General features: G+C 38.5%; 1 protein-coding gene and 1 long non-coding RNA gene across 4 annotated transcripts in view; both read left to right on the top strand.

Annotated features, from left to right (window-relative positions):
* C2CD4C (C2 calcium dependent domain containing 4C) overlaps positions 1 to 4,282 on the top strand; it is a 57,492-nt gene extending 53,210 nt beyond the window's left edge. For all 3 annotated transcript variants that reach the window (XM_073594024.1, XM_073594025.1, XM_073594023.1), the window contains one exon: positions 1,657 to 4,282. In XM_073594024.1, coding sequence (XP_073450125.1) covers positions 1,689 to 2,984 — 1,296 coding nt within the window. In that variant the 5' untranslated portion in view covers positions 1,657 to 1,688 and the 3' untranslated portion in view covers positions 2,985 to 4,282. The remainder of the gene's footprint in view (positions 1 to 1,656) is intronic.
* An 8,587-nt stretch (positions 4,283 to 12,869) lies between these two features.
* Positions 12,870 to 16,571, top strand: LOC141103950 (uncharacterized). Its single transcript, XR_012235402.1, has 2 exons — positions 12,870 to 13,452; positions 13,624 to 16,571. It is a non-coding gene; the product is annotated as an uncharacterized lncRNA (long non-coding RNA).
* Positions 16,572 to 18,275: the final 1,704 nt, after the last annotated feature.

Below are 18,275 nucleotides of genomic sequence, written 5' to 3'. Positions count from 1 at the left end.
TTCTGGCAGAAAAAACATGAATTATTCCTAAATGTGCCTAAACGTGTACAAAAACGCTCAATATGTGCGTTTTTTTTTTTTTTTTTTTTTGCCAGGGGAACTGACTTTTTTTAAGCCCAATTAGGTCAGTTTCCCAGAGACTCTGTTGTGTCAATAGACTCATTGACTCTGGTTTTCATATTGTTTATTTTAAAATAAGTCTTTTAAAATATCAACACATATTTATAGGTGTTTGTACAGTATGTCAAGATGATTCGTTTCCATGTATATTTAACAAAATGTAGAAAATTATAATTTCTCTTTCATTGTTATTTTTAATATCTCTGATTTTAATTAAACATATTGCAGCAAAAGTTGGTGTCCCTCACCAAGGACTTCAAAAGGTACATTGTGTATAAATAGCTTATATATTTTCTCATCAAAATAGCAGCTGCACAGCATTAAGTCTGATTAGATCTTTTCTAAGCCTAACAAGTACTATTTTTAACACAAAGTACTTCTGCACCTTTTGATGCAGCATGTTCTGGTTAATCTTGTCGCTGCTAGTGGGGTGGGAACATCAGCTCAAAGAACTTTATTGTGATTGTTTGATATGCCGTCTGTAATTTAGGTTGTCTGATTTAAATCAATAGGAGATTCAGTTATAAGTCAGGGTTATGTCCTTACCGCACACATACTGCTGCTTTTAGAAAAAAAAATCACAGTTCTAAAGCAAAGAAAGCAAAGCTCCACTAAAATGACTATATGGGAAGAAAAAGCCAGAGGAAGGAGAGCATACTGATATGACCTGTCAAAGTCATGTGACCAAACCTTGCACCAATTACGAAGTGTTGTCCTCAGGCTGCACAAGACGGCCTTTATTTTATATATGGCGCTTAAGGTAAAGGTGAATCATGAGGTTAGTGGTATCCATTCTCTGTTATAAGTGGGGACATAAATGTCTGGCTTTTAGGCTTTACTTCAAATTTGAAATTAAAGATATACATTTAAAAAAAAATGTAGTTATGTATTTAGTTTTGTACAAAATGAATACCGGTAATATGTTTGCTTCAGTATTTAAAATAACAAATAGTGGTAGGTAAGGCAGTCAGTATGGATGAATTGTGAAATCATGCTACCACACACAGATGAAAATTAGTACTAGACCATATAATCAGAGCTTCAACTCCACTGCAACAACCAGACTAGAGTCATCAGATTATGTCATCAGAATAATGTCATTAGAACCAGAAAGGAGTTATAGCAATATCATGACACTAGACCTTAACTATATCAGCAGAGACAAATAATGAGATGGCTTGAAACTGAAAATGCTACCAGTAGCCCGAGGCAGACAATATTACCAGAGGCACACTGTGTTATCAGACTGAATTTGTCACTTGTATTGTAACGTGCCACCAGAACCCTCAACATGGCACTATAAAACATTTCCTCATCCCTGACAAGGCAGGGCAAGACTGTATTTTATACACCCTTTTGTCCCTTTTACATTGGCCAACTATAGGCTCCTTCTATCTAATAAAAGTAGTTTAAGCAATAGTATATATTGTTGTAATTATTATTATTACCATTATTGCCAAAATGTTTTGTTTTTGAGCAGAGTGTGTTGGAGCTTTAATGTTTTATCTAAAAATTTAAACTGTGCTTTTTTCCTAGGTTAAATCTGCAGTACTCGCACATCAGATAAAATGTGGCTTCTTGAGAGGATTCGGGGCACAGTAGACCACGGCAGTACTCGACAAACAGGAGAAGCTGGTGACAAACAGTCTAAAAGTGGATCTTACAGCAATGTCCTGACCCCAGACAAAATTCCAGATTTTTTCATTCCCCCAAAACTGATGCCAACAGAAGGGGGTGGAGCTGAAGGTGAAGGAGTAGCAGCAAAACCTAATATTGGAACCTCTGCTTCTGAGCAAAATTTGTCCGGCCGACGACCACAGCGCAGCCCTCGTTTACCAACTAAAGCTACTTCAGAGAGCCGAAACCTTGTGAAGGCTGCAAACCGTCATATCATTCAGATTGAAAGTGCTGATGAGTGGGCATCAGAGGAAGATTTGGGTACTAATGCAGATCCACAGTCTCAAAATGCTATGTCTCTTTCATATGTACCTAAAGCTCAGACATCCTATGGGTTTGTGACTCTTATGGAGAGTCCACATACAAGGCGGAAAGAATCACTTTTTCATAGTGAGCAGGGCTCTCTTTCTCCATGTCCATCACAGTCCAGTTCCCCCAGTTCTCAAAGACGAAGTGCAACAGAGGGGGGAGGAGGATCCCAGCTGAATCCATCAGACTTTGGAATGTCCTTGATGAATCCCTACCGATATTTCAGTGGTGGTGAAAGTGACACTTGCTCCTCTGCAGAGTCCTCACCATTTGGCTCACCACTACTTTCCCGTTCTGTTTCCCTACTAAAGATATTTACCCCAGACACACAGTCAAAACTTATGAAGCTCAAGCACTCTGTTGCTAGAAACAGTTCACTATCCACAGATGAATGCAGTTCAGCAGACACCAGTCCTAGCATGCCAAGAAGAAGGGTACGAGGAGCCAAGGGTGCTGGTATTACTGGTCAGCAAGGCACCTTGGCCTTGGACCTTCTACAGAAGGAACACAATGTAGGCCTTAGTAAAGGAGGCAGTATGAGGCTGTCAGCAGAATATGACCCTTCCAATGCTCGGCTTAGAGTACGGTTAATTGCTGCAGAACATCTGTTTGATAAACTCTGTGACCTAAAAGGTGTAAACTGCTGCGTGGTCCTGTATCTGAACCCTGGTAAAGTTCACCGTCAGAGAAGCACCATTATTAAGAACAGCCGAAACCCAGTCTTTAATGAGGATTTCTTCTTTGATGGATTGGTGGCTGGAAGTGCCAAAAAGATGTCTCTTAAACTCAAAGTACTGAACAAGGGGAGCAGTCTTAAAAGGGACACACTGCTTGGAGAGAAAGAGATCCCATTAACAGCATTGCTGCCATTTCTCTGAGACAAGAGCAGCTGCGATAGAGTGCATGTTGTGGGAGAGTGAGATGACTGTGCTCTGTACTGGAGAATGGCCTTAATAGTAGGCGATGGGATTTGCAGAGCAAAATATAATATGCTGTAATGAGTTGGGCATACCTTTTAGAAAGTACTGCACTCTAGCTAGATCAAGCTGCAGAGCTATATACTTCCATGGCTACAAACACAGGCACACCTATAATAAAAATAAATTCCAGGGCGCTGAGCTTCCAGTGTACAGCTGAAAAGTAAAGCATTCTACACATGTAGTGATGATCAGTAGATCATTGCTAGTCAAGCTTTATGCAGCTTTCTTCACAAAATGCCAAACTAGCCTACAAATACAGACAGATCTGCACAGAATCAATAACACTGACGTTTTTGATTCTCGAGAATAAATAGTTTGCTTGGACTTGCGGAACTTCCCTCAAAGGGGACAGATGCGCCTTTATGATGCTGGATCAGGCCTGATGAAATCTGAACAATAATACTTAAATAAAATAATAAAACAGGCATCTTGCACAGCATAGCTCACATAGATTCTGCATGTTTGCATAAAAATTTCACTCAGGCACTGTTTATACTTCATGTTTGCCTGAATTGAAAGGCTGACCTGACAATTTTAGGATTATTTATTGCCATTACAGTAGATAAAAAGTAATATCAGAGGCTTCAAGGCAACAGTCACCAGCTAGAGCCTCTTAGTTAATTGCAATCATGCTGCATCCTTTTTTAAGCAGCTCTGTTTCCAGTTCTTACTTCCTGTCTAGAGACTAGATTCCTTATGTACTACAACAAGCAATTGCAGGAAAATATTGTATTATGGGATATTGATTCTCTGATACAAATGATAGATGCTTCCAGAATTCTCCACCTTTTTCACACTGATGTACTTGTCTTCACCTGGATGAGCAGAAGACACAGTAGTCTTCACTTCCTCCACGTGACTGACCCATTGCGTCATACATAAAATGCTTTCGTTTAGAAACTCGTAGTATCTGCCACTTCTGCACAGTCTCTGGTTAACCTACCTTCTGTAACTCAATGCTTGTACATAATATTTTGCAACTTGAAATTTAAGAAAAGCTATGTATTTATAATGTTGAAGCTCATTACACAGACGGCATAATCACAAAGTCAAACATTCCAATACAGGATCTTTGCTGAAGACATTAGGAAAGTCCACAGAACTTCACTCATATCTAATTGCTTTTTTTCCTGTTTGTTCACAGGTTAGTCAATGCTACAATAAAGGAGTCATAAGGTCTCCATTTCTGTTTTTGACATGTTTTGACGAGTGGCAGATGCTTGTGCAGTGAGTAGTGCTTTAGTGTAGAGAGCAGCATATATTTGCTTATGTGTTACTTTTGCCTCTTATGTAGGGCATTTCGGCCCTGAGAAGACATGACTTTGACTTTGCCTTATGCTTTAGAAGACATTCATCGCTATACAAAAAACTTTAATCTCTGTTTTACTTGTAGCTCTCTCTATAACAGCAACCCTGTTTAAAGAGAACCTGCTACCATAGCACTTCAGACATTCTGCATACAGGGAAAACAAATGCCTGGTCTGACTTCTGTTTTACTAATATTTAAAATGACTGCTGTAACTTTGTACTTCCAGCAAGGAAGTTGTAATCCATGCAGGAAAAAGTGTTATTACAACTCCTTCCACCCCAGTAGAGTTTTGCTATGCGAAACACATTGCCTTACCGACATGGTTAATGACTAGATTAGTCTCTCAATTAGCACTTAACAAATACACCTACTCAAAGCTTATTTGCTAAGTTACTTAATGATTCAATAAGTGTTTCTTGAATCCTTATTGAATATCTTGCAAACACTGTAGTTTTTCAGGTGAAGGGGGGCATGAAAGTTTTTATTGAATTCTTGATAATGCCTTAAAGCTGTTTCACATTTCTAGTAGAAATCCAGTACTTGTGGGCACAAGCCAGGCCTTATAAAAGCTGTTACAGATACAGAAAAATTCCAGTATACGTGTGCATAGTTGATTATGGGGCATAAATCCTCAAGCTACAGTCACTTATCTCTTGCCAAAAGTGGCATATCAAGCAGTATTAATACATTTGATGATGCTTGATTTATTTAAGAATTAAAAGTTGTGTGTTGTTAAAAGTATAAATCCATCCATTTTCTATAGTTTTAAATAAAACGTTGTCAGGGTAACCTTGTTGTTCCAACTAGGGAGATTCTTCCTCACTTGCTGTCTTGGTGTTCCCTTTCCCGGTGTCAGGAAATCACAAAGGCAATAAGGGAGAGGAGATCTCAACTATGGGGAACAAGATAGAAACAAAAACACTTTTATGGTGTATTTGTGACAAGTTTATTGAAGCCTGTGTCCCAAATGAGATATTTCACTATTTCACGTTTCAGTGACAGGGTGGTATATTGGAAATCAGTAGTTTTTTTTTTTTTTTTGAAGAAATTTCTAGTACAGGCACAGACACAACCAAAGCAATTTTTGGCAGGGCAGGAAAGAACTACATTCTTTTTTAGTTCTTCAAGCATCACTGGGACAAAAGATGAGGGAAAATCAGTGGGGACACAAACAAAATCCTGACAAGTTTCAACCCCTCTTTATTTCTAAAGTTAAAAAGAGTGAACAATCAGGAAGCACAGGGACTCCCTTGCTTGCTCTCCAACCTCCATGCATGATTAAAGTTAAATTATCCTAATAATAAAAGTATTTTTTTTTCTATTGTAAAAACCAATATTTATTACAGATTATTGTGTCCTTTGTACTGTCAGCACCATGGGCAGCACAGAACGCAATACAGGCTGCCATATATGTTAAGCAGTGTTCACTCCAAATTAATGGTCAGTTAACACTGAATTCCAGGAATGTATTTCTTTGCATAGTTACTTTGGTCCTGCTTGAACCAGTGTAAGTATGCATATTTCATACCTATGTGACTGCTGCAGTAGTAGTTACCACTATATCAGCGATCACCACTGTCATTTGGGTCCTGTTCTGAGTGGCTGCCTGGCTGCATAGTGACTACAGGGGGTCACTCCCTCAGTATGGGCATCATTTACAGAACGCCTTGCATTTTGCTCAGTTAATGCAAAATCTCTCTGATTGCACGAAGTGGAGATTATTATGCCTCTTCAAGAAGAACACCTTGCATTCAATGGGAAAAATGCAAGGTGTATTGTGAATTCAGCTTTAATTATTCGATTTTGCATGTAAATTATAATTTGCATGGAAATGATGTATGTTTTAATCAAGTGCACCTGTACAAAACAGCATTATTTTCCGCATGTAATATTTCACTTAACTGATTTTTAGTGAATTAAGCCCAGTGTGATATGTAGCCTTTACAACTGCTCGGAATGTTTGTTTTTTATATAAACCTACAGCTGCTCAGCCATGTCATTAAGTACAATGTATACAGCATAGCACATTTGTTATGCAACTTTTAAAAATAGTGCTCTCTAGCTTTACGTCTATTGTCACATGTCACAGAGCAGAGTACTGTGATATAGTCTGTGAAATTTTCTGTAACTCAAGGTGATTTTCCATTGCTGGTGGATTAAGACAGCAGCAAAGGAAAGGAGCACTTTGTAAGCCTTTGTTGTCCCTAGGGAATGGCCTGGTCTATCCAAAGCAAACCAGTAATGTGTACTTATTGTAAAGCAAGCACAGGAAGCTAAAACCTGCATATATACAAACGCTAATAAAAGTTTCCACAAAAATGCTGACATTAAGGCCATTCCAGTATATTTTTCATAGCCTAAAATGTAGAAAAATAAAATAAAAGAGTAAAAAAAAGTATAACAAATCTGTGAAGGAGAAAAAGTCAGGGAAAAAAACTCTCTAGTGGGGACATAGGCAACATAAAAAAGCAAGGAATAGGGAGGATAATGATCTTTTGTAATTCCCTGCACAGTAGATTGAGAGGGGGTGGGGAGTCTGTACTTTCGGCTAATTGGGCAATATGCTGAAAAGGAACATGCCGCTAGAGGGCGGGCAATTACATCATCAGTCTGCTGCTGATCTGTTATTGTCCAATTGCAGTTGAGAATTCGGAGTTTAGGTTACATTCTGTGCTGTGTGGCATAACATAAATATAAATTATTTGGCAGCTAAACCAGTGTGTTTAGCTATTTGTGGGGATTTCAGCTTTAAATCAATGTCTGAGGACCTTGTTTGTAAAAACTGCGAATGTATTTCCTTAGCAGTCAGTCAGAGTCAAATTATCATTTTTCTGATACTGGATAGAAAATGAAAGGTGACATCTGATTGCTGCGCGCATACCTTTTTGTTCAGTTTGAATAGCCTCTGTCATCCTTCCCTTATTAGTTTAGGCTTCTAATACCAAGCCCGAGGAAATGTGACATCTATTCTTTTGCTTGTTTCGTGGTGTTTGGACTGGGGACAGACACTTCAGAAATAAGGCAACCTAAGTAGTGGCGCTGTAACATTTCTTTGAAGTTTATTTTTTTCTAGATTGCACTCTAAAAACAATATTAAACCCCAAAACAAAAAAAATATATTGCATCTTAGTAATCCTTAGATGTAGTGGCTGCATGTTTTCTGGCTTTTTTTCCCTTTACTTTCACTTTAAAACTTCCTGCAACAGAACAAGTCTATCTACCAAAAGTAGCAATTTGAGGGTTGAGACAAATCATTTACAACTGACAGGGGTGCTTGCAGAATAAATCTTTATCCCAAAAATCTGTTGCTGTAACTGTTTAAAACGTGTTAGCTAGAGTTTAGCTTTAATTTGTTATTTAAGTCTAAATCTGCTAGTTTAAAACTACTCTCTCCCCACTGAATAAGAAAGAACCATAGTAGCTATGATTAAGGCCTGTAGGGGTGTTGCCTTAAGTAGGAGGCTGCCTTTGTACACTGCCTTCTATATCATAGGACCGAGGAATGCAGCTTTTGAGCAGTGGTGCAACTTGGCTGGTCTAACTACCCTCTCCCCAGATTGACAATGCTGCTATCAAAGTGGGACACCGTTGCTCCTCCATAGAGTGGAGCCACCCTAAGAAAAGTGAGTTACTGGCTGGATTAGCAGGTGAAAATAAAGGAAAAGAAACAAAAAAAAAACAAATGTAGACTTCACATCTAAGGATTGGAGAGATGCAATATATTCTTTTGTTTTTGGGTTTAATACCGCTTCTTATACCAACACTGACCATTGTTGCTTCTTCAGGATCATAGAAGTCCTTATTGCTTCCATGTAAAATCTAGCAATATAACCTGCTACTAAACATATAGATAAGATAGTTCATTTGTAAATATTGAGTTGTTAATGCATGAAAATCCAGTTGCATGAATTAGTTTAAACTGATTTTGTTGTAATTTTTTTAGACTATAGTTTCTGAAAATTTGTATTCAGGATGATTTATTTGACGCTCTATTACTACTTTACACCTGTTTTTGGGAGGGTTTTTATATGCCTTGTACATTATTGCAGTTCATTGCTATTTGGCCATCCAGTCATGTTTTAGACTTGCCAAGGTCTCTACAACACAATATTAGCCTGTCTCCATGATGAATAAGTGGGCCTGATTTATTGAATAGATGCAAAGGTGCCTGCTGTAGTCAAGCCAATTCTAGTTACCTTTCCTGAGTGCACAGTACATGGGATAACGGCAACACATTCTCTCTTTTTTCAGTTAGACAAATTTGTCATATAAATATTCACAGACCACTTTAAAATGCAGTAGAAAAGCCTTTACAGGCCTATCTGCCATCCCATAGTACAGAAAATTCATATATGTGTGTGCACATAAAGCCTGCATTTGCCTTTGTAATAAATCCAGCCTGAGATGCACATTAAGCACAAGTTAGCAGGCAGGGCAAAAACACGGGTCTTTGTGTGTTTAGCTTGATCACAAATATCAACATGATCATTCAAAGGAAAAATCCCACATTCTACTTGACATATGGTGAATACTTTCCCAAGGCATAGATGCCAAATGTTTTGCCTTGAAAAAGGTGTCCTTTGAAACTCTGAAATCTTATGATTTTTTAATGCTATGATGGAACTTCAGTAAATTCTCAAAACCAAATGGATTTCTGTCTTCCTCCTTTGTGTTGTCAGTACAGTGCCCGCCTGGCAGCCACAGCTATATCTGAAAATGTACATAGATTCAATTTAGTGCTGAAGTGCAGTAGATTTTTAAAATTTTATTTTATACTTAGACACAGAAAAACAATTAATGCCTGCTCATGAGTCAATTAACCAAATTAGACTTTTTCAGATCAATGTATATCTAAACCAAAAACCACAAATATATTGTATATTGCAGTTTACCTGCCTTGATGGCCGTATTAATTTTCTTTTTTCAGGCTAAGAACATTTCCAGCAAGTATAGAAATACCTGTTGATCTTGCCAGATTTGCAGTGTCCTTGTCACTTCCCGTGAGCTGAAAAGACAGCAATAAACAATATTAGCTTTCTTTTGTAAACTAATATACCATGCGATGGAGATGAACAAAGACCCCTTTCACACTGAGGCGTTTTTCAGGTGCTTTTGGGCTAAAAATAGCGCCTGTAAAGCGCCTCAAAAACTGCTCCTCTGCAGTATGTGAACTCTTCTCCCAATTGAGTTTAGGTGATTCTAGTGAAGGTTACTTTTAATATTATGGCATACAAAGACATTTTAGATGATTGTGCGCTTAAAAATTTGTGGCAATAATTTTAAACTACCCTTTTATATTCCAGCAAGAGAGAAACCTAGTTCCATAGAAACTTGATTTGATGATGTTCTGTGAAGTAAGTCAAATGGCCAACACAGAGCCCTGATCTTAACCTTACATAGCACATTTGGGATGAACTGAAACACCAGGTCTTCATATCCAGCTTCAGTACCTAACCTCACAAATGCTCTTTTGGCTGAATGGACACACATTCTGACAAATATAGTCTAAAATCTTGTGGAGAACCTTACCAAAAGAGTAGAGGCTGTTATAGCAACAAAGGTGGGGGCTCAATAATAATAAAAGTGGTTTTGTAATGTGATGTCCAACAAGCCCATATAGGTCTGGTGATCAGGTGTCCACACACATTTGGCCTTTTAGTGTACTTGTAAGATGTTAAGAAATTAAATTTTATTAGCATTTGATAACCACCAGATGGTTATTAGCTGCATGTTCTACAGTCTGTTTTATAAAGGAGATACCTCTAGGCTATAAACAATTGTATATGTATTTGTATCAGCAGCTGTGGTACTGGCCTGGATTTTGTAAAGATGCATGACTTTGCCCATGCGTGCATCTAGCTAATGAATCAGTCATAAATGGTGCTGGTAAGTTAGTGAAAGAGAGGGTATTGGTAACTTTTTTATAAGATTTATAATATGGAAATTAAAATTCTGCAATATAAATCTGTTACCAAAAAATATGGGGGCTGTCATTCCTGTATTATTTTTGAAGGTACAGTTTCCAAGGCTGTCATCTTAATCCTTGCTTTACCACTTAGTATGTCACTAACATATTCAGCATCCTAACACCCATATATGTACACAATTGGCTAGTGATGCACTATTAAAAATTTAAAAACAGTGCAGCTATAAAACCCACCCCTTTGATTTTTAAACAGAAATGGCAGCTCCCATATTTCTATTTTGATAGTTTAGTTTTTTAAAGCATATCTAAGCATTCCTGCTTGTTACCTTTCATAATGTGTTCACTGCCTATTTTCCTCGGCCTTATATGGATGCACAATGTGCTCTTCCTACCTGTTTTTATGTTATCTTAACAATGTTTGTGCCAAAAACCTCCTGCTTGACTAATACAGCCGTGGACTGACCATTCTGCAGTCTGTACATCCACACCAGGGCTCTGTAGAACTTAGTAGCTCTTCTATACAAGACATGAGTAGGGATGAGCTCAGCCATGTTCAGCTGGGCGTCCGGGAATGCCTCAGTTGCTTGCGATTGGCGTTCTGCTATGACATCTTCCTGACAGGATAGTTCAAGCAGGCATGGACGAGTATCCGAACACACATGAACTCATCCCTGGATGTGAGTCATGGGTGTGTCATGGGTGTGCCCACCCCGATCATGTAGACCTGGAAACTGCACTAGGGCAGGTTAGAAGCTGGAAGTATTGTTTGTATTGTCCTAACCTTGCTCCTAGTTTGTAATTTGGTGTTAGGCGGTGAGCAACTCCTTCACTCTCAGTCTTATGAACACTAATGCCGCGTACACACGATCGGACTTTACGGCATACTTGGTCCGGTGTACAGGATTTCATCGGACAATTCGATCGTGTGTGGGCTCCAGCTGACTTTGTTTTCTCAAAGGTTTGACGGACTTAGATTTGAAACATGTTTCAAATCTATCCGACGGACTCGAGTCCGCTCGTCTGTATGCTAGTCCGACGGACAAAAACTCACGCTAGGGCAGCTATTGGCTATGAACGTCCTTGTTTTAGTCTGCTCGTACATCATCACGTAAGAATCCATCGGACTTCGGTTGATCGTGTGTAGGCAAGTCCGTTCATTTGGAAAGTCCGTCGTAAAGTCCAATGAAAAGTCCGCCGGGCAAAGTATGCCGTAAAAGTCCGGTCGTGTGTACGCAGCATTAGACATACAGAAGTTTTTGCTATTTCCTTCTGACACCATGTGGATTGGAAGTAAAGAGAGGGTTTGCTGGCTGAGCCCAGTTGAATATTACCAACCATGTAATAGCTCAGGATATTGCAAATGCTATGCTTCATCTACAGCTATCTAGTAAATGTTTTTACTCGGCTGTATTTGAATGTGGTAGAGCCAAAAATGATTTATGCACAAGGACTCTTGGGTAACGTTGTCTGCCACTGGACTAACGAACAGTTTTACTCCTGGGGCAGAGGGAGAAAACTGAAGCTTTAGGTAAAGACAATCACACCTTTTTTGTATACTCCGTATAAATATACCTCTCAAAAATGATTAGTCTCTTGAGGAATATTCCTGATATGTAAAGGTTGCCTCATAATGGTGCATATCACATGCTTCAGAATTAATTTTAATGCACCTATGAAAAAAGATGCCATGTGTTGGTAATCTGAAAATGACCCACTAACATTTCTGAGGAAAATAGTGGTTCTTGTGTTGCATGAAGATCTTTCTCTTTTATTCAGTTTACTGTTTTTCAGTTGTGCTATCTAGAGTGTTTGAAAACAATCTTTCTGAAATTATATTAAATCATTTTCTTACATGCATTACATAATTTAACATGTTGATAATATGGTTCCATCCATATAAAGGGGACTGTATCCTTTTTTATCATAGAGTTTCCCTGTCTAAATGGCAGAAGAGTGTAATGCCCCGTACACACGGTCGGACTTTGTTCGGACATTCCGACAACAAAATCCTAAGATTTTTTCCGACGGATGTTGGCTCAAACTTGTCTTGCATACACACGGTCACACAAAGTTGTCGGAAAATCCGATCGTTTTAAACGCGGTGACGTAAAACACGTACGTTGGGACTATAAACGGGGCAGTGGCCAATAGCTTTCATCTCTTTATTTATTCTGAGCATGCGTGGCACTTTGTCCGTCGGATTTGTTTACACACGATCGGAATTTCCGACAACGGATTTTGTTATCGGAAAATTTTATATCCTGCTGTCAAACTTTGTGTGTCGGAAAATCCGATGGAAAATGTGTGATGAAGCCTACACACGGTCGGAATTTCCGACAACAAGGTCCTATCTCACATTTTCCGTCGGAAAATCCGACCGTGTGTACGGGGCATAAGACAATTATGCCTCTTGCACACGATACTCCTGTTTGAGCATCTACTTTTTCAGACTTTTTATTTCTTAATGTATTTTTTGCGCATATGCGTTTGCGCAAATTCACGGACATCTCCGCGCATGCGCAGTACTCGCGCATGCGCAGTACCTCGCATTGACAATGTCAATTGACAAATCTATGCGAATTTGCTCGCAAACGTGCGCGAATGCGTGGATTGAGGCGTGAATGCAGATTTTTCAATTTTTTTTTTACTGAAGAATACACGGCGCTTGTTTATGTGCCTGTGTGCATAAGAACATTACAATTAATGTGTCTTAAGCCTCATACACACAATCAGATTGTTGGCCAACCGAGCGTCTGATTTTTTGAACTAAGGGCGTGTGCCAGGAACTTGTCTTGCATACTAACGGTACACAATTGTCGGCCACCAAACACAAATGTAGTGACGTACTACGAGTAATTTCAGCTCTTGAGCGCCACCCTTTGGGCCCCTTCTGCTAATTTTGTGTTTGGTGAGCATTGATTCTGAGCATGCGTGTTTGTACTTTTGTGTGACGGACTTGTGTACTGTCCATCAGAAAATCTGACAACAGACCGTTGTCTGCCGAAAATTTACTAGCATGTCATCCAACATTTGTTGGCAGAAGGTTGGACAACAATTGTCAAAAGGAGCGTACTAACGGTCAGATTTTAGGCCAACAGTCAATCCCCTGCCAACAATATCATCGTGTGTATGTGGCTTTAGAGTAGAGTTGCCACCTCATCCCTTTAAACCCGAACACATATGAATTACACAGGTTCTGAGGCTAATTAAATGCAGATAAGGCAACAAGTGAGTTTAATTACCACCCTTAATCAGCCACAGAGCCTGTGTAATTAATATATGTTCGGGTTTAAAGGGATGAGGTGGCGACTCTAGAGTTTTTAGTTCACTTCACTTTATGTATATATTCAGTTTAATATATGCCCTAGATTGGCCATTTATGCTCATGGGGGTTTATTTACTAAAGCTAGAGCGTGCAAAACCTTTAGACGTCTGCAGAGAATCCAATCAGCTTCTAACCTCAGCTTGTTCAATTAAGCTTTGGCAAAAAAAAACAGTTTTTTATGCAGAAATTAGCCTAATTTTGCACTCTCTAGCTTTAGCAAATAAACCCCATGGTATCAAGTGTAGCATAACTGATTAAAGTGGATTTAAAAAGTGAAGTTAAAACAAAAAACTCAAGGAAAATCATAATGGTGTATTTCCTGTTAAATATTTAGTAAAGTGTTGTCTATGGCAACCAGTAAGAATTCTCATTTCCTTTACTTACCTGCAATAAATGACAGCTGGGGTATTCTTACAGACATTGTATACATTAATTACAAATGCCACAAAGTTTGGAAAACTGAGATGTTTGAAAATCAAGCATTTTGACAGTCAAAAAATATTAGCAAGACATTCCTTTCCTAACTGAAATCAAATATGTATCCAGATGGAATCCAATAAGTCTGCCTTTTCTTTTGCTGAATGCTGGATGATGACTTGGAGATGTAGCAGTAAGAAGTTTCTTTTATGGCAGATGCTTCCAATGAGATGTGCTAAGGCAACAGCAATGGGGTTAATCTTCAAAAGGTTAAAAAAGGTGTGTAACAAGCTCTAGGTATGATGAGACTGTTGAGCATGTTTTGTTACACAGTAGAACTGGTACAAGCACGTAGCTTGATGAGAATTTCCTGAATCAGAGAATGGCTCAATAGAAAGTCTTCAAGCTTGATTTTCATTTCAATACTTCTGTTCTCTATGAGCTCCTGGCAATAACAGCAATACTTCTTAACCTAAGTCTTCCCATTATTTATCTATATGGTTCTTAACACGGTTATCGGGACACAACAAAATCTTTATATGAAAAGTGCATTTTCTGACTATAGAGCCAAAGCTTGATTGAGGCACTGTTTATAAACAGTCTACACAACTCTGAAATACAGTTAAAATAAATGTTTTCATGTTTGGCTGGGAGTGTATTTATGTAGTGATAACAAGAAATGCCACCCAAACAGAACATGTTTTGCAGGGTTGCTTGGTAGTGGAATAATTTGCCCTGCATATGTCAGAGACTTCATTGGTGGGATATCTCAACCACATCTCCCATGTTTTGCTCAACTATTCATTACAGAACAAAATAGTTGTGCCAAGCTCCCCAATAGATTCTCCATAATGAAATTTAATGATTGGAGAAACAAGCTGCGAAGTTGATGGATTTGAACACTACCACTAGGAAATCTCCACACTGGAAGGTCTATTAGAAGTAGGAGGCTGAGCATATTTTAGCCCACTGGTTTCCACCATAACTTGATCATCATCTTGTACTCAGTGAGGGCGGACTTACCCTTTATGAGGCTTTGCTATTCTGAATCTTCACAGTTTTGGCAAAATATGACCACTACCAAGCACTTTGGACTCAACCTCCACCTCAACTTTGGAGCAAAACTCAGCCAAACCTTTTGGAAAAAAGGCTTGCCTGAATCTGAAAATATGGAGTTCAAAAGCCCATATTTATAAAAAGAAATGTTGTAGAAGATATACAATGAGGTTGATTTACTAAAGGCAAATATACTTTGCACTGCAAATGCTGTTGCTCTGATGGGAAGCTCTGAAATGAGGGGAAGCTCTGCTGATTTCTATCATCCAATCATGTACAAGCAAAAATGCTGTTTTTTTATATGTTCCTTGCATGTGATTGAGTATAGAAACATAGAAAAGTGATGGCAGAAAAAGAGCAAGTAGTCCATCGAGTTTGCCCATTTTTTTTTCTTTGCAATACTTTGCAAAGCTTCATCTCATTTACTGAGCTCTGGAGCAAGTGCATTTTCAGTATATTTGCCTTTTGTAAATCAACCTCAATGTATATATAAGTCATGCATTAAAGCAATTTTAAATATCAGGAAGCTATGGATTTGCAAGTATGTCTTCTTACATATTTAAATTGCCATCCTAAGCTCAGAATGACAAGAACCTGCTACATTTCATACTTGTTTACATCACAGTCACAATCCACATGGGTCAGATATTTTACAGTACATGTGTCTTAAACATTAAGCTTTGCAGCTTAGTTTTTATATAGGTTTACTCAGCAAAAAGCACTCTCAATCTTCTAAAGCAGGGGTCTCCAAACTATGGCCCTCCAGTTGTTCAGGAACTCCAATTCCCATGATGCCTAGCTATGTTGTGAATGTCAGAGTTTTACAATGTCTCATGGGACGTGTAGTTCCGCAACAGCTGGAGGGGCCGTAGTTTGGAGATCCCTGATCTAAAGCAAACAACCATACAGATTATGGCTTTTATAAGTCTACCACATGGCAAATGAAATAAAGTATCCAGCTGGCTGCTTTGCACATGTTTTGGTTATTTACAGAATTATTTGTAATGTATCAAGTAAGTATTAACAGAGCTCTTTGAATTAATTTTGGAACCCAGCAAGACATAGACCGTAGCAATAGAACACTTTTTTGAATAGCCTTTTGTGATGGTAAAGCAGTCCCCGTAGTTTCATTAATGCACCTAATTAGTCCATCATTTTATTACAGAAAGCTTTTGTTCTAATGTTGCATGGACACCCCAAGAGGCTGGTTGTAATCTCCTAACACTGGGTTTTTACAGCAGTAGTGGGTATACATCTTCTTCCTTGTAAGTCGCTGTCTTTTATAATTCTGAAAAATGATCTGCTTTATTCTAAACTGTGGGGATAAATAATAAAACCCAAGAAAAAAAAATATGTTAACCAAACAAATGTGCTGTCTGTTTATATTAAATTAAAAGTTACATTTTTATTTGTGCAATAAATGATATTTCTATGAATAAATTAATTCTGTGATTTGTTGTTCTGTGTGTGGGTTTTTAATGAGTGCTGAAATGTCAGGGAATTCTTCCATAAGAAACTATTAAGGTTTTATCTTTATTTTGATCTAACCTTCTCTGGAAAATAATTAGTATCTAAGGTACCTAAAGGCTAGTCTGAAGCCCTCAGAAGAAAGCTCTTTAATGTAGAATGTTCTCTCCTATGAAAAAAAGTGCTGCAGCACTTAATAGTTAAACTTAACTAAAAAAACATAACAGTTTTCTCTTAGTCCCTTCTGCAAAGTCCCACAAATACCTGTTGACCCTGCCAGTGAAGTCTACTTTCCTGTGATGTTGTGGCAACTATGCTGCACTGCTCCTAAATTCAGACAGAGTTGCCACTGTAGTGCAGACTGTGCTTGCTTGCACCACACAGGATAGAGAAGATGTTGCAGGGAGCAGTGCTGTTAGCATTGTCCCTGCTGACTTACAATCTTGTAGGTTGTCAGTACCTGGCCACACCTAGTCCCTACCACTGTTTTCTTGATTGACAGCCCTACCTCAGTTGCTGAAAATCTCCCACTATGAGCTGCAGTGTCTGGGAAGGGAGCATGCAAGGGACAGAAAGGAAAGAGAACTTAGCTCAGTCAGAGAAGTAATGCAAGTCAAAGGGGCCTTTAGTTGTACTTTAATTTAGAAAAAGGTTTCAACATTTGGTCATATAACATACTCATCCTGAGTATTTGAAACTCGTAGACAGCATTTGCAAGAGGGATAGATTTATTTAAGGTAGAACCACATGAAGCATAAATGTAAAATTGTAACAAAAGGCAAAAGTTGCTTTTTTTTTGGATAGAGTAATGGAGGTTCATAGCCCCTGTCAGTTTTTTTTTTTGTCATTTGTGTCCCATAGGGGAGATTACCATCCACTTCATGTCCTATAGCCAAAATAGGAAGGGAGAGAAAATATCTACAAAGTCAGGGAATCCCGGTGTGTCACCAGGGTCACCAAAACTTGTGTCCCCATTGAAAGATTTTCCCTCTATTACTGTTCCAGTGTCAAGCCCCAATTTTGTTTGATTTTTTACATGCACTTTCAATGATAACAGTAAACAGGGTAAATAGAGAGTGTGAATCTCCCTAGAAAAGGCAGACAGCAATGAAAACAGTATTTCTGACATTTCACAATATGCAACAGTATTTTTTTTCAAAAGCCCCACCTTTTATCATTAAGCTCCAATCGGGTTACTTTGCCTGGGTTATGATGTCATCAGTCTGCTGCAGGCAGGAGGAAGCATTTCCACAGTCTTCTTTCCAGTGATCACTCAGTCTGGACATTTTTAACTTTGTCATGAAGTTGGGCACAGCAGCAGGAACTTATGTGTTAGACACTTGTAAACATAGCCAAGAACTGCACAGGAAGCATTTCAGTCCAGAAAGTAGATGCTGGTTCTGATGGGCATCTAAATGAGAGACGATTCATGAATTCAAAGATGGCATGCATGTGTTTAACATGAAAGCATTTATCTGATGCTAGATCCACTTTCATGAGCATTTATTACTCTTGAAATTTAATTGTCCCAGTTTAGTGATAATGAAAGACTGGACACTATTCTGAATCTGAAGACGGATGGGCCTGACGGATGTAGTATTCGGTTACATTTTGAAAGGTGAAGTAGTATTTGTATTATGCATTTTTATCATTTTTTTTATATAAATTTGTGGCTTAAAAACCTCCACC

This window comes from Aquarana catesbeiana, linkage group LG01 (genome assembly GCF_042186555.1).
Source record: "Aquarana catesbeiana isolate 2022-GZ linkage group LG01, ASM4218655v1, whole genome shotgun sequence".
Classification (NCBI taxonomy): Eukaryota; Metazoa; Chordata; class Amphibia; order Anura; family Ranidae; genus Aquarana; species Aquarana catesbeiana.
The sequence above is the reverse complement of the archived record's forward strand: the minus strand, read 5'-3'. Positions and strand labels throughout refer to the sequence as shown.